Source organism: Urocampus carinirostris, chromosome 3 (assembly GCF_059441175.1).
Source record: "Urocampus carinirostris isolate Australia breed hairy pipefish chromosome 3, RoL_Ucar_1.0, whole genome shotgun sequence".
NCBI lineage: Eukaryota > Metazoa > Chordata > Actinopteri > Syngnathiformes > Syngnathidae > Urocampus > Urocampus carinirostris.
Window position 1 is genome coordinate 44,072,390 of NC_142351.1, and position 25,136 is coordinate 44,097,525.

The following is a 25,136-nucleotide window of genomic DNA, read 5'->3' on the forward strand; positions in this document are numbered from 1 at the left end:
TCCTTTATTCTCTTAATAAAGTCAGTTTGTTGCAAATAAAACAATCTATTTACCCCTTTTATTTTATATTTAATATTTTTGGGGAAAACTAAACATTCCTGTTCCTATATGGGAGTGTTTGGTTCCTTGTATTGTCATTCTGTGTAACAATGTACACAGAACGAAATGTCGATTGCACCTGACCCGTTGTAGCGAGCCGATGCAGCCGCAGCCAACAGAGGGCGCCGCCGACCACTTTTTAAGTCTTAGGAATGACTCGGCCGGGGCGCGAACCACCGACCTCCTTGGTGGTGTTATGTCCATTTTTTATTTTGTTTTATTTTTTTAAATCTAATGTATTAGTTACTGATTGTATGTGTGTCCGTGTATTCCGTTATATTTAATGTTTTATACCGTACTTTGAGTTGCATTTTGGTGTCTGATAAGTTCTAAGCAAATTCATTTTTGTTTGACTGGGGGTTGGGGTTTTTAAGGGTTATTGTTCTATCTTCGTTATTCATTATCCATTATCCGTTATCGGTCAGTTCATATTACGCTACAAAGCCTAGGAGCCGGGACACTTACTCTCAGCCAAAAGGCCAAGCTAAGGTCCTAGCCCTAAAGCCTTGCTGCGATCATTGCGAATGCACCGTTCCCGGAGGTACTGCAATAATTCAGAACCATATAAACAATGTGAGGTTTGAACAACCACCTACACTAGGTTATAACAGTGTTTGAAACTTTGCTTTATCTCCGGGTCCCTATCTCGTAAAGTCAAGATTGCTTGCAAATATGAAACTAGTCCATGCAACAGCTTAATATTGCAATGATTGGTTATTAAAAGTCACACCTTCATAGAAGCAGATATTTGACTGCATTTTCCTAAAGATATAAAGTCTGATGCAATTATTATTTTTGTGCCTACAATTATTTTTCTGTAATGCACTGAAATTGCTAATTTTCCAGCTTAATGTTGGTTTGTTGTCTTGTCATACTTAAAGGCCAACACCGGACAGATGGACGACCCGAAAAAGCAATGGACCATGGTGTGTTGCAATCTTGCACTGATACAGGTAAAGTATTCTTTTATTGGTCCTTGACAATTAGCAAAATTAAATGAGCTGATTTTCTTGGGCAGAGTTGAAACTATGTGCCTCTAAGTAAATAGCCTAACTCTAGGGTCTACAACAAGCGGATCTTAAGCGCTTCATAGTGGCTCCCTGGCGCTTTTTCAATGAATGTTTAATAATGGAAAATTATATGGTTTCTGTAAAAAGACACAAATACACATGAATATAGATATATATAAATTTTATATATGTTTTATATATGTATATAAAGCGTTTATTTTTTTGCGACATTTAGTCCCATATGGCTCTTTCAACCAGTGGCATGCTGTGACTTTTACACTTGGGCCTTTACTGCAGTCTGAATTAGTGATGTGTCGTTCACGAGTGAACCCGCATGTTTTTTCCAGGGATTCTGGGTTTTTTGGATTTAAAATTGTTAAGCTTAAGAAAAAGCTTAAAATTGTTTTGTATTCAAGGTTTTTTTTTTTGCACGTCTTTAAATATTTCTTTCTTGCGTTTTTCATTCAATGTTTTTACATAACAAACATAAAGTTTATTTTTGTATGACATTGTTTATCTGTTGTTGCACTAAAAAAATTTTGATGGTTGTGTGTTTTTCAGGCATTCTGAGTTTACATAAAATTGCTTAGTAAAAAAAATTCAAAGTTTAAATGCGTTACACAACACAGCAACATCTTGTGGTAGAGTGAAAAAAAATGCGACTATAATTTTGTTGAATAACGGGGGTTTTTTTTTCTCAATTTTTAATTCACTTTTCACATAATGTTACATTGTTATTGGTAATATACAGATTAAAAGGACCGCCCAAAACCTGTGGTTTTTTTAATTCTTTCTTTTTTTCCTTTTATATTTGTCTTCTTTTGTTCATTTTTACTTTATTTCCTCCTTTTTCAAGTCATTTAGTGAATAATGTCACATAATAGATGGTATTTAATGGATTTAAGCAGTGGTTCCCAAAGTGGGCGGTACCGAAGTCGAAGTTTGAACGATTTGTACACAACACGTTAGGGCTGAACAAGTTAACAAAGTCGATTCGATTGTACGTAGTGCGTTTTTTTTCAAGGTTTTGTATTGAGTGATGGAGTTTTGGCCAACCACAATTGTTACTGTTCGAGTTTCAAAAGCGTCAACCAATCAGAGGCAAGTTATTATAATAGCACAAGCCAATGAACGCAAGCACCACACTAAGCACTTTGCTAGTGATTACCTGGGGAGCCAAGGGGGCGCCTGCCTGCAAAAGTTTGGGAACCATTGGATTAAAGCAACAAAAATGAGGTGTTTGAGAGCCAAAAAAGCTGGCTCTTTTTAGTGAACCAAGACGAAACAACAGCTCCAACAACAGTTTGAAAGATTAGTATTTATACCCTTACATTTTTGACTCGATTTTGTCCATTTCAAGTAGCCAAAATGTCTTTCTACTAAATTGGTAATGTTTTAACCATGCATGTCAAGTGATTGTACACTTTCTGCAGGTTCAAGCAACTGTGGTGGGCTTCCTTGCAGCTGTTGCTGCTGTATTTTTAGGAGCCATTTCCAGAGGAGGCATTGAACCTAATCAGGCAGCTGTTTTGTGCGCAAGTAGCATCGTCACCGCATTTGTGGCTGCTCTTTCCTTAGGTCAGTGACCAAGACTTGCCTTTTTTTCTGCATAATCAATTTTGCCAACCAATTCCCGGATACCAGCAATGTTGAGTGTCCTGAAAGGCGCTTCAAATCAAATCCATTATTGTTATCATTACGATTGTTGTTTTGATTCCGATTTAGAACTTTGTTCGGTGTACTAAACCTGTGGCCGCCAGCAATCACAGGGCTGTGAGTCGTTTGGTACTGTGCTGCACAGAATGAAATAAAAGTTGCCTTTTTTAGGAAGAAATAGGTGCTTCATTTTTTGCTTGCACCATATATAATGTGCAGTACTTCTACCCATAAAATAAGTCTAGGTGAACATGATGCATGAGGTTTTACGACAGTATATTACCGCATTAGAGCGATCGATTAGTCGAAATTTATCGCTGACCACATCTGCTCAACATTGGATACAACGGGACTCCGACCTGGATTGTATTGGTGAGCGTGCCAAGTCCTATCCACTAAACCACTAGGGATGCATATGACATAGGAAAAGGCATTTGATTTTGTTGTATACGTTGTATTCAACAACATGGTACTGTGAGTAAAAATAGCATGATTATGAGATGAAATCTTATTCCTTTTCTTTTGACATCTACATCCCAAGTGGTCTAGTGACTTCACAGGTGATTTAGGCGTATTTCTATCACGAATATTATAATTGGGCCAGGCTGTAAAAATATTGTCTGACATCGTGGTACAGAAAAGGTTGTGGCCGACCGTACAAAACGACAGATAATGTTCATCTTATCTATCTTAACTTTTTCTGAATGGATTAAGTGCATATAAATAAAGACTCACGGGTCTACTTTCATCCAAAGAGTGAATTATGTATGATTTTTAGTATGCCATAGCGTATTCATTTGCTCAATGTTTCTCTCATTTTTTCTTCCTCACAGGCTTGTTGATGGTTGGTGTGATCATCGGGTCCAGAAAGGTGGGAATCAACCCTGACAATGTGGCCACCCCTATAGCTGCTAGTTTAGGAGATTTGATCACCCTTTCCCTGCTGGCTAGCATTAGCAGCACTCTTTATGAACACATCGGTGAGTAAATCTAAACACTGAGGTTCTCGCATGTTGCAAACGCTAATGCAGTGAAAAAAAATGCCACGGTACAGACACATAAATTGGATAATTTCCAAAAGCGCTAACCTCCCAGCCGCCCTATGGTTAACAAATGATTTCTAAGTTGGCAAATTTTTGCCTACTCTTCTTTGCAAAATTGTTTCAAATTTGGAGGGTTTTCTTGTACAAGCTGCCAATTTGAGGTCACACCAAAGCATCTCAAATGGATTTAATTACAAACTTTGACTTAGCCCCTCCAGAACTTTTTTTTGGGCCAATATCCTCATGTCTTTCAGATTGAATTTCTTCCTATGTTCCTTCTCGGAGTCTTTGTTTGGAAAAGTTGGTACAGTATACTTGTGATCCCAAAATCAAAGAAGAAATCTGCATGGTTGATAGCATTCTCCATTCATGCCCCGATGCTGTGCAATGCGCTGCCCTCTCAGATTCGATCTGCAACCTCAGTGGAAGTGTTTGGAAATAGGTTTAAAATACACTTATATATAATAGCTTATAAATTATTTTGACCTTGCATCCTCCACATGACTTTATTTGACTTGACTTGACCAGTCAGCGGTGGACTTGCTGGTATGTTTCAGATCGCGCTTGTTTTTGAGGGCACGAACTGAGGGCCGGATGTTCTTTTTCAGGATCTTCTGCTGAACACCAGAATTATTTTTTCTGTCAACCTTATGAAGTTGTCCTGGTCCTAAGACAGCAAACACATCATACTGCCACCACAATGTTTTAATGTTGGCATCATGTTCTTTCTGTCAAATTCTGTGCCATTTTCACACCAGATGGAACAGGCTTCACACTTTCCAAAAAGTTCCAATTTTGACTCGCCAGTCCACAGAATGTTTGTCCAAAAGTCTTGAGGATAATCAAGATTCTTTTTGGCAAATGTTAGACAACTCTGTGTTCTTTTGTTACAGCAGTACTTTTTATCTGGGAACTCTCCCATGGATGGCCAGTGTATTTCTTTACAGTGGAGTCATAAACACTGGCCCTAACCAAGGCCAGTGAGGCCTGCAGTTCTCTGGATGTTTTCTGAGGTTATTTTGTAATCCCCTTGATGAATGTTGTTCCACTCTTGGCATAATTTTTGTTGGTCAACCACTCCCGGGAAGGGTTGCCACTGTTCCCAGTTTTCTCGAGTTTTCGATAATGGCTCTGACCGTTGTTCGTTGGAGCCCCACAGCCTTGGAATTGGCTTTGTGAACGTTTTTGGACTGATGGATTGGAATCACTTTGTTTTCTGATTTCTTCTAGAATATCTTGCATCGTGGCATGTCAATTGTGTTCTTAAGACTTGTAGCCTACCACACTTTGTCTAACAGATTCAAATTAAGTGATTTCTTGATTTAACACAGGTTGTGGCAAACAGTTTTGGGTGTGGCATTTGGAATTGAACCCGGCTTTCCCAAAACTGTGGTTAGTCTCAGGTACTTTGTGATTTAACAAGCGGAACAATTAATTTTTCACATAGGGCCATATAGGCCTAAATGTTTTGTCCCTTAATAAATTGAATCAACATTTCATAACTGAATTTTGTGTTTTCCTTGTGTTGTCTCTTTGTGATACAAAAATCGTCTTGATGATCTGAAAATTTGCTTAGTGATAAATATGCAAAAAACAAATAATTCAGGAAGGGGGAAAATGCTTTTTCATAGCACTATAAGCAGAAATGGTGCTTTGATGCCTATCAGAGTTGATGGCCCAGGTGAGAAGACTCTTATAATGTTGATGGCTTTGCTACGGTATCAAAAGCTAGTAATGTCCTTCAGATTGGGTGGAGAACGATCGTCTGGGCTGTGTTGATTACTTTTTGTTTGTTTTTCCTGTCCGCTGCCGTGCTCCCTGTATGTTATCATGTGAAAGAATCAAATATTTGATCACAGCTTTTCTTTGGTTCACAGATATATGGTACCTGTCCCCCCTGGTGTGTGTGGTTTTCCTGTCTTTAATCCCACTCTGGGTTGCGGTGGCCCGCCGGAACCCTCAGAGTAGGGAAGTTCTTAGCTCAGGGTGGCAGCCTGTTTTGGTTGCCATGTGTATTAGCAGGTATGCACAATGAATCCTACTCTCACTGTTCATTTTTAATAATTGACTTCATATTGTTTCTGTCAAATAAAATGTTCTCTCTTTTTTTTTTGCAGCCTTGGAGGGGTGATTCTGGACAAGACAGTCACTAATCCCAGTTTTGAGGGCATGGCTGTTTTTACTCCGGTTATAAACGGTAAGTGGCGAACTTAATTATAGGACCATTATTTTTATTATTTGTTACATTGGCATGTAATTTGTAATGAAATTGCACTATTGGGTTAACCATTTAGGAATAATTACAACTCGGACAAGGAAATAATAGTATACACTGACTTTCTGACATATCTTGGATGTGTTTTTAGTTTTCGCGAAGGCTCTACCTTTCTGCTGTGTTTTGGTGAATTATAATACTATATAACTTTGATGTGCTAATTATTTGTTAATTCTGACTGTTTTAGGAGTTGGTGGAAATTTAGTGGCCATTCAGGCCAGCAGGCTGTCAACTTACCTCCACCTCTGGAGCATCCCAGGCGTTTTACCCTACAAGATGAGGCAGCATTGGCCCAATCCTTTCGTGACATTCCTTTCCTCAGGTATCACCATCATGATGTTGTAGCATGCCTAAAGTATCTACCTGTAAACCAAAGTAGTTGACTTTGGAGTTAAACAAAATATATATGTTCAAAACTATGACCGATATTGTAGTGACATCTGGAAATGCAGTGTGATGTAATTGTCTGGTGAGGCACAGTCAGATTTGGAAATCAATGGACCAGAATCTTCATTTAATTATTAGGGGAAGAAAGCAATATATTCCGTGGTATTCCCCCCAAAACACAGAAAAGCATCTCTGCGTTAACATACCTTGCTTGTTGCTAGCTGTCTGTTTAGACCCATAATTTCTCTTTCCAAATATGCAGACCAGTACAATTTGTATCTCTAGGCTGTAGATCAACCTAACTTATCATTGACATCTTTTTCGGCCAGTTGCAGGCTTTGCTCCCCCTGCTTTAGCCTGCACAAGCCTGTAAATGCTAAAAAAGGACCCGCCTCCCTTACCTCTGAAAAACTTTAGCCAATAGTGACCGATTCAAATGAAGATTGACACATTGGTTAGGAAATGAAACACTGGTATGGATATTCCAGGAGGCACCGAGCACTACTTCTTCGGGGGAAAATCGAGTTGGCGGCTGCAATATTGTTCCATATTTAAGGTGCATTGTCATCTTTTGAAAAAATTGAAGGCTTTTAGGTGCGCCTTATCGGGCGGAAAATACGGTATTTGTAATTTTATAATTTCTTGGTGACAGGCGAGGTACTGCCTCCAATGAGTGCCCATCACTGCTACCAGGGCAGGGTTCTTTTTTTTTTTTACTATTTGTTTAAGCTGACTACTGTAGTTATTCAATTCACTTAGACCTTTTCTCCTGTTTACTTATTTTCCATAGAGTAAGGAGTAAGTAGTTGAAGGAAGAACTTTGAAAGTTTGAGTTAGTGGGAATAACCCGAAAGAGTGAATTGAGCATGAACAAAATGTATTTCTTAAGAAGAAACTTAATACTTAAAAATAATAAGATAAGTCTCAGTCAGACCAGTTCAAGAACGACAATATATACAGTGCTGTGAAAAAGTAATTACCCTCTACCAGAATTCTGTGTTTTTTGCATATTTATCACTCACAAAAGTTTCAGATCATCAAACCAGTTTTAATGTCACACAGAGACAGCCCAAGGAAAAACAATATGGAGTGTTGAAATGATGATTCCATTCATTAAGGCACCAAAAAATCCAGGCTTATATCTGTCCCAATGTGAAAAATGAATTGCCCCCCTTGTTAAATAACAAAGTAACTGTGACAACCACAGTTTTGGGAAAGCTGAGTTCAATTCCACAGGCCTCACCCAATATTGATTACCACCACTTGTTTTGAAACCCCCAAAAATCACTTAAATTGAATCTGGTAGTAAAAGTGAAGTAGGTGACAAAATCTCAAGAACACAATTGACATTCCACAATTCAAAGAAATTCTAGAAGAAGAAAAAAAAAAAAAAGTAAGTGAAGTCTATCAGTCCACAAAAGGTCACAAAGCCACTTCAAAGGTTGTAGGCCTCCAGCAAACCACTGTCGGAGCTATTTTCCATAGATGGGGGAAACTAGAAAAAATGGAAAACTCTCCCAGGAGTGGTCGACCAACTAAGATTACTCCAAGAATGCAATGTCGGTTGATCAAGGAGGTTACAAAAGAACTTCGGAAAACATCAAGACACTACAGGCCTCGCTGGCCTCAGTTGAGGTCAGTGTTTATGACTCCTATAAGAAAGTTACTGGCTAAAAATGGCTTCCATAGGAAAGTTCCCAGTCAAAAAAACACTTTTGTCACAAAAGAACACAAAATGGTCTCTCACATTTGCCAAAAACATCTTGTTTATCCTCAAGGCTTAGGAGAAACTCTCAGAGTCAAAAAATTTACTTTTTGGAAGGTGCGCAGCCCGTTACATCTGTTGTAAAAATGGCCCAGCATTTGAAAAAAAGCACATAATGCCAACGGTAAAGCATGATGATGGTCTGAGGCTGCTTTGTTACCTCAGCATCAGGACAACTTCATGTGGTTGTCGGAATACTGAATTCTAGTGTTTACTAGAAGATACTGAAGGAGAACGTCTGGCCATCAGATTCAGATTCAGATCTACTTTATTGTCATTCTACTACACGTGTATACAGAACGAAATGTCGATCAGTTTTTGCCCTTAAACTCAAGCGCTCTTGGATCATGCCGAAGGACATTGATCAGGAACACACCAGCAAGTCAACCTCAAAGACTCCAAAAAAGTAAAATGAAGGCAATTACTTTTTCACATAATTTTTTATAAGTTGTGCCTTGATTAATTGATTTAATAATTCAAAACTGCATATTGTATTTTATTAGGTTGTCTCTGTGCTACTAGTCAAGTCAAGTCATGTTTATTTGTATAGCCCTTAATCACAAAGAGTCCCAAAGGGCTGCACAGATCAAATACTATTGCAGACTACGGACTATTATGACACCATCCCCTCATATAAAACCTACATGAGGGCAAATAATACACATATTATCAACATAAAATATAGGTTATTCATAAACTATAGATTGGAAGTGTGTTTTAAGCTTAGATTTAAACATTTCCACTGAGGTTGCAGATCAATTCTCAGAGGGAAGAGCATTCCACAGCACTGGGGCCCGAATGGAGAACGCTCTCGAACCCGCGGATCTCTCCTTGGCTCTTGGGATCATTAATAGACCAGCATTTTCAGAGCGAAGGCTCCAGACCGGAACATAGGGCGAAATTAAATCTGAAAGAGATGAGGGAACAAGTCCATGCATGATTTTGTATAATACCAACAGAACCTTAAAATCACATCTTAAGCTAACAGGGAGCCAATGCAGGTTAGCTAAAATCGGGGTAATGTGATCAAACTTTCTTGTCTTAGTTTTAAGCCTCGCTGCAGCATTTTGTACGAGCTGAAGGCTCTTGATTTTGGACTTCGGGAGACCGGAGAGTAGTGCATTACAGTAATCGAGACGGCAGGTCACAACCGCATGAATTATAATCTCTGCATCCAACTGAGACAGTTTAGGGCGAATTTCAGCAATATTGCAAAGATGGACAAAAGCTGTTCTAGTAATATTCTTAACGTGTGTTTGAAAGGACAGATCGGAGTCAAAAATGACACCTAAATTTTTGACCGAGTCACTCTGGGTGATATTATATTTGTCAATATTCAGAGACGTTTTTGAGAACAAGTCACGGCATTTAGATGGGCCAATAAATAGCATTTCGGTCTTTTCAGAGTTAAGGCGCAAGAAGTTGAGTGACATCCATTCTTTTGTCTCAGTGAGGCAGGCCTCCAAATTTCCACAGTTTAGTGTGGCAGATTCCTCCATCGGAAGATATAGTTGAGTGTCATCTGCATATCAATGGAAACTGATATTACTTGCGAATAATATCACCTAATGGAAGCATGTAAACGCTGAAAAGAAGGGGGCCTAGTACTGAACCCTGCGGAACACCACAGGTAACACTAAAGGGCTCTGATGTAATTTCAGCATATTTAACACAGTGCGTCCTATCTGAGAGGTAGGATCTGAACCATAAGAGGACGGTTCCTGAAAGACCAATCCATTTTTTCCAACCGTTCTAGTAAGATATCATGGTCCACATTACATATACACTAAAATACAATTAATCCCTTGACACCTTCATCTTTCTTAAAAATAGCCTTGAATATGTTGGTCCGGGCAAGGTCCAACCGATTATTTCACATAACTGGACTCATCATGCTGCCTAACTTGTAGTGTGTGTTCTCTCAAATCTCACAGGTTTGAACTCCAAATCAGCCCGAGTGCTACTGATGCTGGTCGTGCCCGGTCATCTGGTCTTCCTCTACGCGGTCTTTCTATTACAGGGAGATGAGGTGGCAATCTCTTTCGCCTTTGCTACTTGCTACCTGTGTGCTGCTCTCCTGCAGGTACGTATACACAGCATCATTTTACAACACAGTCGCAGAGTTAATTCTTGCTCTAATTTTTTGTACCATATTTATTAGTGTCTTATGGTTTACTTAGCTGATTATCTTTTTATCTTCAGGTGGCTATCTTACTGTATGCAGCTGACTTGATTGTGCGTCTGATGTGGCGACGTTCCCTAGACCCGGACAACTTTTCCATCCCATACCTGACAGCACTGGGAGACTTACTGGGAACGGGCTTTCTGGCCTTGTGCTACCATGTGTCCTTGGTTCACAGTGAGGAGCTGTGATCTGAGCCAGCTTTATTTTTGGTTTCCCACTGTTAACTCCATACACACATAAAGACAGTATAGTAAGGAATGTGTATCGGACCTAAATGAATGACATGACCGTTCAACAAATATGTCATCTGTGCAGTATGTCCATCTTGGTCATTATAAATACCGTATTATCCACACTATACAGCGCACCGGATTATAAGGTGCGTTTAGGTGAGACTACAGTAAGAGCCTAGCGTGTTTACGGCATAACATAGTGCATACAATAGTGCAATTAGTAATCAGTAGATTAGTATCGCTGAAGAAAAACGCAAAATATTGTTTGCAACTGGAAACAAACCTGGATCTGATATTACCACTTGATCAACAGTGGTGCACATGACATGCGTAAAGGCTTTAGACTCACGCTGTAGGAAACACTAATTTGCATAGTGCATTCTGATTCGGGTTCAACAGTTTCTCCACCTCACACGTGTGTCAATATTCGGTTTAATACGTCTGTGAACGTATGTATATGTGTTTGTCTGTTTGTGTGCCTGTCAACCCAAGAAAAGGGGGGTAGGAGTTTAAATATGACCACCATCTTTCTCAGGCAGTGAGGTAGCTAACCCTAGCTGTGGAAAAATGCCCCAAAAAAGCTAATTCGGCACTTTTGGTTTTGTTGACTCAGCATTTTTTCACAGAAAGACATTCCAATCTCCTAGACCAGAACAACCTTGATCAACACCATCTTTTACTGGCAGTCAGGTATTTCCAAGGAAAGCTGACGTGGCATTCTACTCTCTCAGTCCAGAAAAGTAAAATGCTACCCAAAAATGGTTTCTCATCTTAACGGGGTGGCTCCAATGGCACACAGCCATTCTAGTTGAGTGTCTTTCACCATATTATTGACACACAGGTGAAGATCTAGAGAGACTGTATAAATTTTCTAAGTGCAGAATGCGAATCAGTGTTTCTAACACAATGAGTAAGTGTGATAATGCATTAAGCTCTAATGGCTTTTTGTATGTCATCTGTACCACTTGAGGTCTAGTATTGAAGTCTAGGTACCCCACTGACACAACCTGGATTCAATTCCCATTGCACACAACATTTGGCGATTAAAGGTACCGACAGATTAATCATTGCTTGTTAAAATACTGGATGTATTTCTAATCTTATCCACTGTATTCTTCAATAAATATATAAAGTAGACTGGGTTATGAGGAGCTCTTCCAGTTTTCTAGTAAATTTGGGATTTTTAGGTGCGCCTTATAGTCCGGAAAAGTCGATCTTTTTTTTTTTCAGCACATCTTTCTATCATAGACACGGTCCCTGACTGTATTTTGACGCATAGTTTTGTTATGAAATAACAAATATTCATCAAGCCATCCACCTCTGCTTTGACAAATGAGTCAGGGGTACTGCTGGGGGTTTTTCTGCTCTACACGTCTGCTGAATCATGTATGTGTGAATGCATGACACCACGTAGATTTTGTACTTTCTGTATTTTCTGGTTTATTTTTTCTTTTCAGTCATGTTGCAAAAAACATCACATCACCGAAAGAACAAATCTGAAAAGAAAAAAAGGACGACAGGTTAAAGCCAAAGTCCCCAAAATAACTTTGGACGCTTCTTCAATCAATCATTTGAACAAATTAATATTTGTTAATCTATTAAAAACGGATCACATTATTTAATCACGATATATACAGTATTTAACATTTTCTGGAAAGTTTTTATTTTTACATCATTCTCCTCCTAACACTCAAACAAATTCCCAAAGGGATAAAAGAGAGTGAAGAGGAAAAAAGAAATCCGGAACAGTGTGAGACTCCACAAGAATAATGATTGTAGTAAGCCAACCAGGTACATGTGAATATTTGTTAGGAACTCATTTGAGAATGTAGCTATTTTTTTTATAAATTTAAAATAGTTTAAAAGAAAGGATGAATGATGTTCTTTTTGTAAACTCTGCTTTTAACATGTGTTCCTTTGTGTGTTCACCGCATTGCGCTTTGACTTGCGTGTTGACACTGGATTGAAAATAACAGTCGAGAAAGGTGTTAATTAAAATGTGTTTTGTTGAGTCTGCAATACCTTGTCATGCAAAAACAGCAAGTAGACAAGTTTAAAGTGTTTCTCAAAAAAGGATGAGGTTTAAACATGTATAGATCCCTCAAAATCATTCTAGTCTCTAGATTATACATACACTTAATTTATATTTCAGAAAAGAACTATGAAGTCATATCTTTCTCAGGGTTTCTACCAGATATCCATCGTAAAAATTCCGTAATTGAGGTAAAAGTAGACATACATTTTGACATAATGTTGTTTATGCTTAAAAAGTGGTTTAGCTAAATTCTAATCAACTTCCCAAAAAGCAAGCGCTTATTTTCCCACTTAAAATCGCTTCTGACATATGTTTCCAAATGCTTTGTCCTTTATATCAAACAAATAGCAAAGAAGCAAATGTGCATTATTGTGGTTATAGATGATTTGACAACCATGATTACTGTCTTTTTTATTTCTTTGTGATATTTATTACAAAATATGTTATTGAACAAAGTATTTATTCGCCAATAGCCTTTTGTGAAAAACGGGAAATGTATAGTAAAGGCCCTGTAGTACAAACTGATAAATTGTATGAACATCATGTTCTCTAGTGTAAAAAAATACTGTTTGCAGCTATAAGACAAAACCCTCTACTGTCATTCCTTTGGGAAATGTTATGCCACTGTACTCTTATTGTAACTACGTAAACACATGACCACATGTATGGCACACATTTATCATTAAAGCGATAATGTGTAGCATTTAAGGCCTCGTAGTGGTACAAAATAACTCCCGTAAGTACAAAAGGCTGAAATGATCATACCAATTTTAATTTTTATAAATATGCATAGGGTCAAGAAAATTGTATTTCTTTTACATAGTGGAATCCATACAAAGTAGTCGCCGCCATATTGGTCAACGATCTTGCTGATATGCATTTGACAATACAGTGTCATCTAGTGGTCGAATATTACACCATGTACACCTTAAAAGGCCTTTCATTACAATTTGTATGGTACATTGTCAACTTGTGATGCATGCATGAGAAATTGAGAGAAACAACAACACATGAACTGTCCAGTTTACATTTGCAATGGTATTGCAATAATTTGATTTTTTTTTCTCTGTCACGCTCACTTCCAGGCTTAAATTGTTTTCACTTTTACTACAGTTATGTGTCGCTAGTTTTTTTTACATAAGAAAAAACATTTGGTACGGATTGGCATTTCTTTTGCACTTACCCTGAAAAGACAGGTGGACTTTATTGGATGACCGTAGCACAGGGAAACAACGGTTTGACAAATAAAGTCCAGTTAAATTATTTGATTGGCTTTCCCTTTCTTTATCGTAGCTGTTTACCAGTACTTCAATAATCCTTATCTATCCAGTATGTAACCGCGGTGCACCTGTCCCACCAAAGATTCACATTCACGCTGGACTGGATGATGAGGTTTTTATTACAGTTTCTGCAGATGAAATGAGTCACAACATTAGCTTCTGCTGGCTTTGATCTCGTTGGCAGCTCGCTCTGTAGACTGCCCAAAGCATATCAAAGAGCTTTCTTTTCAATTTACATAAAATACATTTTAGAATATCACAATACATTTTTACATCAATTTTAACAAGATACTTTTAATAAGAGATCGTATAGTGGTTTTTTAACGTTTGCAATGAATTCAACATATTTTTCTTTAGTCTGAATTTTAACCAACATCATCCTTCTTATATATTTGAGAAAATAGAAATAATAACAATAATGAGTATAAAAACGGATACAATTTACCTGCAGATGAAATGAGTCACAACATTAGCTTCTCTGCTGGCTTTGATCTCTACAAGGGGAATTCACATTTTAGCACAACAGAAACAAAACGAAAATAAATCCAAACCGCTTGACAACATCAATCACATTACTGTGCATGTTGAGAGATTTGTCAGCTGTGGTTATAATGTTTAAAATTAACTTCTATTGTGGAGCACAGGTGGCACTGTTGGACTCATCATTGCAGGACACTTACCAAAAACTATACACATATTTCAGCAGGAATTTCAATAAGACAAAAGTTATTATTACACCTGTTACATATGGTTGGATTCTATCTATCTACCTTGATCATATCCCTCAAGAGGGTTGACCGACAGCAAGATAAACACATACAATAACAACAAAAATAAAAAAATAATAATAAAAAAGGGGAAAAAAATTGCAAAAACACATACAAACATTTTTGGACAACTCTTATTATAAACAACCGCTCTTGCCCCACTCTTATCCCTATGCGGCCCAAGAAACTTTTTCTGGCCATTGAAACAAAGCAATAGATAATAGAAAGGTATGTAAACACACACCGCTGTGCAGGAGTTCAAATACAAAAAGAGGAAGATGCAGCCATTGTTCCATCAGCACGAAAGAAAGACATTTTGGCAAAATTTCATGAAGTCTCAGAATTTGTAGGAAGAAATCACCTGGAAAAAATTGGTTGGGCTGTTCCACATTATAATGACGTATAATGACGTCTGCCTCGCGCATTTCCAAAAAGCCGGCGAAAGAAGACGTCATTGGATCCTTTTTTCAAGAAACGCCAGGAAAAAAACATTACTTAGGTGCAGTAAATAAAGAGGCCAGTTAAAAGGCAAATTGCCGTATTTTCCGCACTATAAGGCGCACCTAAAAGCCTTTTTTTTTTTTTTTTTTTTCAAAAGCTGACCATGCGCCTTATAATACAGTGCGCCTTATTTATGGATCAATATTAAGTCGCAAAGTCTTGCAACTAATGCAGCAGCCGCCGACTAGATTTTCCCCCGAACGCCAAGTAGTCCGCGGTGTATGCTGGGATTTATTTACCGGCATTTCATTGGCTAACCAATGTGTCAATCATCATTTGAATCGATCACTATTGGCTAAAGTTATTCGGAGGTAAAGGGGGCGGATCCTTTTTATCATTTACAGGCTGGCATAGGCTAAAGCGGCAAAACAAAGCCTGCAATTGGCCAAAAAAGATGAATGTGAATAGCACGTTGGGTTGACGGCATAGAGAAAGCATTTTTTACTATTCTGTATTTGTAAATATTTTATTCTACTGGATTTACTACACTCACGGATATGAGAGGACCATGGTTGCACATTATTATTGAACACAACGACTTCGGTGAGCTACTCCGGCTATATATTTTCCCTGTATCTTGTTTCAGACTGAACTCGATGTTTCTGTGATAAGCGGTGCAGAAAATGGATGGAATGGAGTGTCTATTTTTAAATTAAACTCAATTCCAAGTGTTTATTGTCATATGCAGAGTAAAGTTGCGAGCGAAAAAGAAAATAGAAACTAAGGAATGGTTGGCATTTCTTGAATCCCAAGACTTTAACCTTCCGAATGATATTTGGAACGATGCATTTGAGTGACATCGTACGGACACCGCATCCGCACGTGTTTTTGACACGTATTCGCTTCTTTGCAAGCTTTCGGAAGGTTAAGGGGGTAATAACTTTGACTAAACTATCTGACTGTTTTGTCGACGTTCCTATTGTAGCACCTTATAATCCGGTGCGCCTTATGTATGTCAAATATAGGACCAAAAACAATTTTTTGGGGGGTTCGCCCTATAACCCGGTGCGCCTTATAGTGCGGAAAATACGGTAATATTTTTACTATTGCCGATTCTTTGTTTGCCTTTTTTAATTATGTGCCTCTCATTTTATGTCTAATGCGTGGTAATCTAATTTTACAATTTATTTGTTTCATGTTCGGATCCTCTTTTATGATTTGTTAAAAAATATCATACCTTTGTAGGGCTTGGTATAGATAAAGTGTTTTACAATCAAAAGGCATCTTTACTTACAAATGTTTCAGGTTACAAAGCTACACCCAGAACGAAGTCAATTCGTAATTAGAGTTACCACCGTATTTATTTATTTACTTTCATTTTCCTTTTTTTTTTTTTTTTTTTGCCCTCAACTTTTGTACGACGGTCCCTTGTCTGCGGGCACCTGCGAGCTAAACGCGGGGACGCTCCATCCGCAATTGCGCATGCGCCTGTGCCACAGCCCAGCGTGGCGGTTTTCACGCGAGTACCCACAGACACTCTTGTACTTGGCATGAACCCTACGCAATGGATTGAGCCTCAAACCTTGTGTGATTCTTGTCCTCAATTTAAATCTTCAATGGCTGCAGAGCGACATTCATATTTTTGTGTCAGTCCCACGAAGACGTAGATGGCCGGCGTTTAAGGCTCTCACGATAACAGGTAAAGTGTTTTCCACTCGTTACACGCCAATCTGGGCATATACTGTCGTAGGCACACAATCCCGCTAAAGTCCTTTCCTCGCGAAATATACTTATTTTCTATTGCCCTTCTAAACGTAATGTGTGCATTCGTTTTGCCTTATACGGCTCTAAGTGTCCCCTTGCCAAAATCAATGGTGTAAAATTACTTTTTGGCTGCACTGAAACTGTCATTGATTGTCTGGAAGCGCATCGTCCCTTTTTAAAAATACTCTCATTTTATTATCATGAATATAGCCTTGGTGTGTTTTTTTTCCTATTATTATTATTATAATACTCTGTTGTTGATTTGAAAGAACGACTCTTAGTTGACCCATTTTGATAAATAGAATATCCTTACCAAAACAGAAATACCTAGAAAAGTATTTTGCTTAAAACTGCCTATAGATACATTTCTACCAATAGCAGGGCTAGCACAGAAACCAATATCTGGATATGAGGTGTCGGTTCTGATCTCAATTCTGCGTATTGGTATGCTCTTTCCCATCTAAAATATTGTTATATGAATTCATGGAGGTACACAAACAATATATCTGACCCCATCAATCCATTATCTGCACCGCTTATCCTCAGTAGGGTCCCGGGGGTGCTGGAGCCCATCTCAGCTATCTTCGGGCACTGGGCAGGGGACACCCTAAACTGGTTGCCAGCCAGTCGCAGGGCACACAGAGACTGATAACTCACTCACTCATTCACACCGAGGGGCAATTTGGACCGGCCAGTTAACCTGACATGCATGTTTTTGGAATGTGGGAGGAAATCGAAGTGCCTGGAGGAAACCCATGTAAGGACTGGGAGAATATGCAAACCCCACACAGGAAGGCTGGTGGCTGGATTTGATCCTATGACCTCAGAACTGTGCCACGGACGCACTAACCACACAGCAAATTAAAACCAGCAAATTTAAAATGAACCAATGGAAGTGAATCAATTTTAAACTATGGGGAATTAAGTGGTAAGCGTTACATCGTCTTTTATCAACATTATATCATCAAAAGCAGTGATTTTCAATGAGACTGTCTCTGCACTCTATAGTGCCGCGACACTTTTGGTTAGCGGGCCGCAAGAAATTGCCCAATTCATCCCTGCAAAAGTTAAGATCATTTAAGTTATCTTTGCCCTCATCCAATGATCACCTGAGTAACTGAGTACTGTAATTAATCCCTATCAATAGATGGCAGACGACTACTTTTTTTTTCTTTTTTATTACAAATCATCTCCTCATGAGATAATTCAGTAAATTTAATAACTTTTTGTTTGATGAAGCTGTTAAAGATATCACTGCAAAAGTAAGAAAATACATCAAATAAAGTAAAGATCTTGTACATATTTTGCTGATGTTAATGATCATTTTTACTTTAAAAAAAATTGAACTTCATAAAGAAAATGTTCATTTGTGAATAATTTGTGCTCATTTTGAGTATATATTTTTTATTTTTCTGGAAAATATAAGAAATATGTAGTAAAAAAAGCAGGTTAGAATATAGTCAAATCCAAATTCAAAGCAGTGACAGTGACCAATAAAAAACCTATATAAAAGAAACTTTTATCAATCTAGTAACAGGATCATAGAAGTTTAAAAAAAAAAAGAAAAGAAAATTGACAGATTAATTTTTAAACATATTCAAGGGAGGGTGTGCCTCGAGATTTTTTTAATGAAAGAAAGTGCTTGGACTCCAAAAAGGTTGCGGAACACTGTTCTAAGGAATTTCCCCAATAACAGGACTCGCACAGTAACCAATGTCTGGGAATTAGGGCCAAGTTTTGTCTTAGGTCTGCATATTCATTGATGTGTACATGACAAACAAAAATATTGTTTATGTATTCATGGAGGCTCACAAACAACACATCTGAATGAGCAAAAAAAAAAAACAATGTGAGTGAATCAATTCAATTTTTTTCCATTTTAAACTATTTTTAATCATCTTCTTAGGAAAAATTCAAATACATAGTTGAATGTGCTGGACATATGAATGGAGGTATTTTAGTGAGAGTATTTTATTCACATTTATTTAACAATAATTATCATTGTTATTATTGCTGTCAATGCTGGCAAATAGATATACTGGTTGTTGCTAAACTCAAAAACAGGGGTCTCTAACGTGGAGCCCGAGGGCATTAAATAAACCCCTAGGAGCACAGAGTAGCCTGCGGACAGGTTTGTAAAGTATGTCACCAGTGATGGGTTTTTGCAATTTTCTCGTACCGTATTTTCCGCACTATAAGGCGCACCTAAAAGCCTTTATTTTTTTTAAAAGCTGACCATGTGCCTTGTAATACAGTGCGCCTTATTTATGGATCAATATTAAGTCGCAAAGTCTTGCAACTAATGCAGCAGCCGCCGACTAGATTTTCCCCCGAACGCCAAGTAGTCCGCGGTGTATGCTGGGATTTATTTACCGGCGTTTCATTGGCTAACCAATGTGTCAATCATCATTTGAATCGATCACTATTTGCTAAAGTTATTCGAAAGTAAAGGGGGCGGATCCTTTTTATCATTTACTGGCTGGCATAGGCTAAAGCGGCAAAACAAAGCCTGCAATTGGCCGAAAAAGATGTGTCAATCATCAGTTGAATCAATCACTATTGGCTAAAGTTATTCGGAGGTAAAGGGACGGATCCTTTTTATCATTTACAGGCTGGCATCGGCTAAAGCGGCAAAACAAAGCCTGCAATTGGCCGAAAAAGATGAATGTGAATAGCATGTCTGGTTGTCTACGGCATAGAGGAAACATAACTAACAACGTTTTACCATTCTGTATTTGTAAATATTTGACCCTCCTGGATTTACTACACTCACGGATATAAGAGGATCATGGTTGCACATTATTATTGAACACAACGACTTCGGTGAGCTACTCCGGCTATATATTTTCCCTGTATCTTGTTTCAGACTGAACTTGATGTTTCTGTGATAAGCGGTGCAGATAATGGATGGAATGGAGTGTCCATTTTTAAATTAAACTCAATTCCAAGTGTTTATTGTCATATGCACAGTAAAGTTGCGAGCTAAAAAGAAAATAGAAACTAAGGAATGGTTGGCATTTCTTGAATCCCAAGACTTTAACCTTCCGAATGATATTTGGAACGATGCGTTTGAGTGACATCGTACGGCCACCGCATCCGCAGATGTCTACGACACGTATTTGCTTCTTTGCAAGCTTTGGGAATGTTAAGGGGGTAATAAGTTTGACTGTTTTGTCGACGTTCCCATTGTAGCGCCTTATAATCCGGTGCGTCTTGTGTATGTCAAATATAGGACCAAAAACTATTTTTTCGGGGTGTGCCCTATAGCCCGGTGCGCCTTGTAGTGCGGAAAATACGGTACATTTGATTTCTAACTGACATGCTGTTTTAGTGGTTCACTTACAATAATTACAACCTGGTAATAACATAGTGACAACATAGTAAAAACAGGTTGTTATTTTAGAAATGTATATCAAAATTTGCTCCAATTTAAACAAAAGTAGCTCGCAGGTTCAAAAAGGTTAGTGACTTCTGTTTTACAGATTGTTAACAAATCTGTTTGACTCATAATTTAGAATAAAATGCTTCTTTTAAGAGAAATCTTAACTTAGTAGAGTGGTCATTGGAGGTGGGCAGATTGATTCAAATATGGATATTATCGATACTAAGCAAGCACTTGAATCGGATTGATACTCGTGTCCAGGGATCAATACTTCACCCCGCTACCAATTTCCTCAAAGCGCCACTTTTCTTTGTAGATAGCGCAGCCCTTCTCTCTCTCGGCCACTCTCTAAATTTATTGCTGATTGTGTGGCTGACAGTTACACTTTGAGCAACTCTCCCTACCTTGCCTGCTTCTGCATATTGTCTCCCAAGCAAAAGAGAGGGCCAAATTGAAACTCCCACCCTGACCAGAAACTGAAAATGAAAGAGGCAAACAGGAAGCGCAGCATGGTGTGGATTTTTTTTTTTTCCAACGACAAAAAAGGACAGTGCCAGGTGTTATTTGTGTGGTATGCTACTGTAGCAGATTTCCAGAAACCTGAAAAGAGTTGACCCTTCAGACAGAAACGAGGTGCGACCAAAAATGCAATCATCTAATGTATGTCACTGTTCCTAAACAAAAACCTGTAAATCCTTTGTCACTATGGCAACAGAGCCAAATGGGCTTGTGTGTTACATTGCTGATTTTTTGGGATTGATTTTCTTGACTTTTGCACGAAAACAGTTATTGCATTAGAAGTATTTTATTTTTCAGACTATTGAATGTTGTTACACTATTTGCACTTTCTGACTTTATTTTCTGATGGTACTCTCTCGGCTATCGTTCTAAAACAATTGTGATATAAGTAATTCTATTTTTATTATACTATTAAAGTTTGAATTCTAGTTATTTCATGAAAAATAAAACATTGTTAGTGCTGAAAACCTTTCTGCTTTTTAACATTTTTAGTGCCTAAAATATTCTGCTTTTTATCTTAAATATAATTCAACTCATGAGCGGAGGGTTATTCAATTTCCATTACATTTCCTAGCAAAAAGTATCCGTATCAGATCGGATTGAATCAATACTAAATTCTCAGTATCGCGCACCCCTAGTTGTCGCGCATTTTGAAGCTATTTGTACTAAATCGAACTTTATTTTATTTTAGCCTCATGATATCAAATGCATGTTATGACGCTGAAATGTCAGTCATGCATCATGCACGTTTGTGTTGTTCTGAGCAGAGCGAGGGGCTGGCGGTAAATGAGAGGCCGTCATCATTTTCATCATCATGCCCCTGGGGAAGTATGGGATGCGGGAGGAGTGGAAGCAGGAGGGCGAGCAAAGCATCAGGATGGACTTCCTGTTGCCCACTGGAATCTACATCACATTCCCAGTGTCTCGCAACGAAACCATCCGAAACATCAAGAAGGTAGGGGATTTATAAACGGTAAAGTATACAGCGGTACCACTACATACAAACTTAATTTGTTAAAGAATCGTCTGAACTCGAATTGCCCGCGTAACAAGCAACTTTTTTCCTAATAAAATTAATTGGCCTGTTCCCGACCTCCCACAAGGATCAAAAGAACCCAAAACACATGTTCTTGGTCACTAAAAAACATCAAATTAGTCATTAAACATTAAATAAATACAGTAATAAGATGAATAAGATGATATTAACAAAATAAATTGCGAGTTTATTATGAGTCGCCGTAGTGCTTGGTGTGGAGTTGCGGGAAAAGTACCGGCGCATGACTTATAATGCACTTACTGTACGCTTAAAATTAAAGTGACTGTAACTTCAAATGAACGTGAACACAAAATAATTTTACTGGACTATTCTATTTTGTCTGTTTTCGCTTTCATTCATCACTGTATTTTGCTGTTTTAGCGGGATTCAGATTTTTTTAAACTTATCTAGGGAGATTTGTCTACTCAAAATGTTATAGAAGTGTCATTAAAGAGAGCTGTCAGACGACTAGTTACCAATTTTTTCTGGATGTTTTTTATTTTTTCGAAACGAAAGTCTCAACTTCCTCCCATTCCTTTGGAGACGCAAGCTTCTCTGTTTCGTCCTCCTATTTGTTGCTTTTTTGAATCAGGAATAGAACCTCCCACGGAAATTATTGCAGCAAAGCGCAGCTTAATTTCTTCTGCGTCTTTGTGATTGCACTCGCTGCTTCACAATTGTACTCCTTTGGCTTGGTTACTCATTCTTGCTTTGTTCTATTCTCATTATTCTCCTTTTTTCTCAGACACCTTGCCGTTTCCTTTTCCGGAACTCGTGGCTAAGGTCACAAGTATTCATATACAGTGGAACCTCGGGTTTTGAACGCCTCTCAGTTCGAACAAATCTGTTCTCGACCAAAAATTTCGAGAAATTCTTGCTTCGCTTTTTGTTCAAAAAATCGGAGTTCGAAGGCCGGTACGCTAGGGGCGACGCTGAGCGGCGTACGAGTGTAGATTGCCCCCACCCCTCGTGAAGAACTGTTGTCACTGCAACGCGCACTCCTTTTCTGTTTTCGTTTTTCAAAAGCGGTGAAGGGAGTGTTTTAACCCCTAATTATGCCTCGGAAGAAGGTTGGTGCAAGCAGCAAAGTTGCTACAGGTGAAAAAAGAGGAGTAGTGCGTACAGCTATTGCATTTAAGAAAGAAATTATAGCAAAATATGAAGAAGGTGTGCGAGTTTCCCTTCTTTCAGGAATACAGCATGGCTTCTGCCGACCGGTAAGAAATCCTATTCATAATTCTTTTCTTTATCCTTTAACCGCTCACCACTTGTTGTGGAGACCCGGGTGCTAAATGACGTGTAAGCGACCTGTTTTTTTTTTTTTTTTACACGTTCATGTTAGCGTAATATTTCGTACGGAAGATTACGCGAACGTATGATTAGCCTGGGTTAGCTTTACGTTAAATATTCAAGATAAACATTCAAGGTGTTGGAACGGATTAAAACAATTTTACATTACTTTTAATGGGAAAAAACGGCTTCGGTGATCGTACAAATCAGTTTTCGTACAAAGAAATGGAACGGATTATGGTCGAGAACCGAGGTTCCTCTGTATAGGATATGCTAAAAATGCGATTGAATAGACGTGATCAAAACAAACTTCCTCTGGAATACAGGTACTCTACAGGTATAACCAAGGGTGCAGAATCAGGTGCCTCATGCTAGGAGGCGCTATCGCAAATTGGACCGAGGTAATGCTGACATTAAGCTTTCACAAAAGGTGAGCAGTCTCTATTGGTAGCCTGTGGGACTGCTCACGAACGGAATTTTCCTTTGTGAAGCGAGCTTATTTTTGTTTAAAAAAAAAAAAAGCAATTGATATATCAAAATTTTTGTGTGTAGAGATGCTTATATAAAAATGTACAACTGTATGGCACAATGTCCGAAAAGTCTAGGAAAAAAATCGAAGTCACCTACTCATCTCAAGAATAAACATCAAATTTGGACATTCGAGAAGACAGATTTCTCCTTGGCTGCTTAACTGCCAATCTTCTTATGAATGCGAAAGTGTTGTTTCCATGCCAACCACTCCTCCTCCTCAACCAATATGATTTAGCTGTGTTTTGTTGTGATATTCTTGGAAGCTTTTTAAATAATTAGGAAACGACATTCTAGAGTTCTTTTAAGTTTCAGGGGTTTCAGGGTCGAAAAGGTACTTATTGAAAGTTTTCTTTTCGCTCTGTGTTTGAGTTAGTATTTGTCAAACATGGAAGTCAACCTGATTGTTTATTTTCATCTGCATTTTTTAACATTGCCTCAGCGTTGTTATTGTTTTAAATTAATTTAATTGATCAGTCCAAGAAATCATTGTCTATTACACTAAATATGAAATTAAAGTTATACAATTGGTTTCAGAAAATCTTAACACTCAATGGTTTGTTTCCTCTTATACAGTATTTTAATCACAATGCCTCCCTGTCCATCTTCCAACTCGGACTTAAAACTCACCTTTTCAAACTTGCCTATGCATCGTTAACTGCTTCACATATACCCCCCCCCCCCCTTTTTTTTTTTTTTATTCTGGATTAGTTTTTATTTTTGTATTAATTGTTAGTTTTTATTTTTGTTTTTATTGATATCACTGGTTTATATTCTGTGTACAGCGACCTTGGGTGGCTTTGAAATGAAATGTATTTTTATTATTTATTATTATTATTGTTGTTATTTTATGTTTTTCATTATAGTAATGTTACAGAGTTTAAAGTAAATTTATGTTACAAGGGAGTATCAGTCATCTGTCCCAGGCTTTTAACTTCTAATAGTTAACGTGATTTGAACCCATATGGCAGCAGTGAGAGCGCTGAGTTATTACCCTTGGACTACCAGGGATATTGATGACATTTGAAAAGGCATAAGGTTTTATTTCATTATCACAGAGTCTTTAGTAATGAGACAAGTGTTAATGTTGCCAATTTCACATTTTACAGTGACAATACAATACTCACAATTCTTAGATTATAAGAGAAGAATAACATAGAATGTATTATCTTTGTTACATGAAATGCACGAAATTAATATCTGTCTTTGGTACAGTGACTATAAGTAATGTGATAATTAGATAATATCTACTGCCTTTTCACAAATCATCTATACCACTCGTGGTGCAGTGCTCTGATAACTGAGCTGTACACAGTCCTTGTACCTTTTTTCTGGGAATAGCCCAAAGAGTGTTATTTGGTTATTATTTATTTTATAAATAGTGTTATTATGATATATGTTTTTTTACTTTTGTTCTTTGAAGAATCCAGAGAGGGTTATT

At 38.0% G+C, this 25,136-nt stretch overlaps 2 protein-coding genes across 6 annotated transcripts in view; both read left to right on the forward strand.

Annotated features, from left to right (window-relative positions):
* Positions 1 to 13,954, forward strand: part of slc41a3 (solute carrier family 41 member 3) — a 33,869-nt gene extending 19,915 nt beyond the window's left edge. For all 4 annotated transcript variants that reach the window (XM_088332002.1, XM_088332001.1, XM_088332004.1 and 1 more), the window contains 8 exons: positions 981 to 1,052; positions 2,543 to 2,687; positions 3,599 to 3,745; positions 5,686 to 5,830; positions 5,926 to 6,005; positions 6,271 to 6,405; positions 10,170 to 10,318; positions 10,438 to 13,954. In XM_088332002.1, the coding sequence (XP_088188128.1) occupies positions 981 to 1,052; positions 2,543 to 2,687; positions 3,599 to 3,745; positions 5,686 to 5,830; positions 5,926 to 6,005; positions 6,271 to 6,405; positions 10,170 to 10,318; positions 10,438 to 10,608 (1,044 nt within the window). In that variant the 3' untranslated portion in view covers positions 10,609 to 13,954. The remainder of the gene's footprint in view (positions 1 to 980; positions 1,053 to 2,542; positions 2,688 to 3,598; positions 3,746 to 5,685; positions 5,831 to 5,925; positions 6,006 to 6,270; positions 6,406 to 10,169; positions 10,319 to 10,437) is intronic.
* A 2,714-nt stretch (positions 13,955 to 16,668) lies between these two features.
* The window catches only part of pik3cd (phosphatidylinositol-4,5-bisphosphate 3-kinase, catalytic subunit delta), a 40,063-nt gene continuing 31,595 nt past the window's right edge, over positions 16,669 to 25,136 (forward strand). For both annotated transcript variants that reach the window (XM_088331994.1, XM_088331995.1), the window contains exons 1-2: positions 16,669 to 16,875; positions 21,609 to 21,796. In XM_088331994.1, the coding sequence (XP_088188120.1) occupies positions 21,656 to 21,796 (141 nt within the window). In that variant the 5' untranslated portion in view covers positions 16,669 to 16,875; positions 21,609 to 21,655. The remainder of the gene's footprint in view (positions 16,876 to 21,608; positions 21,797 to 25,136) is intronic.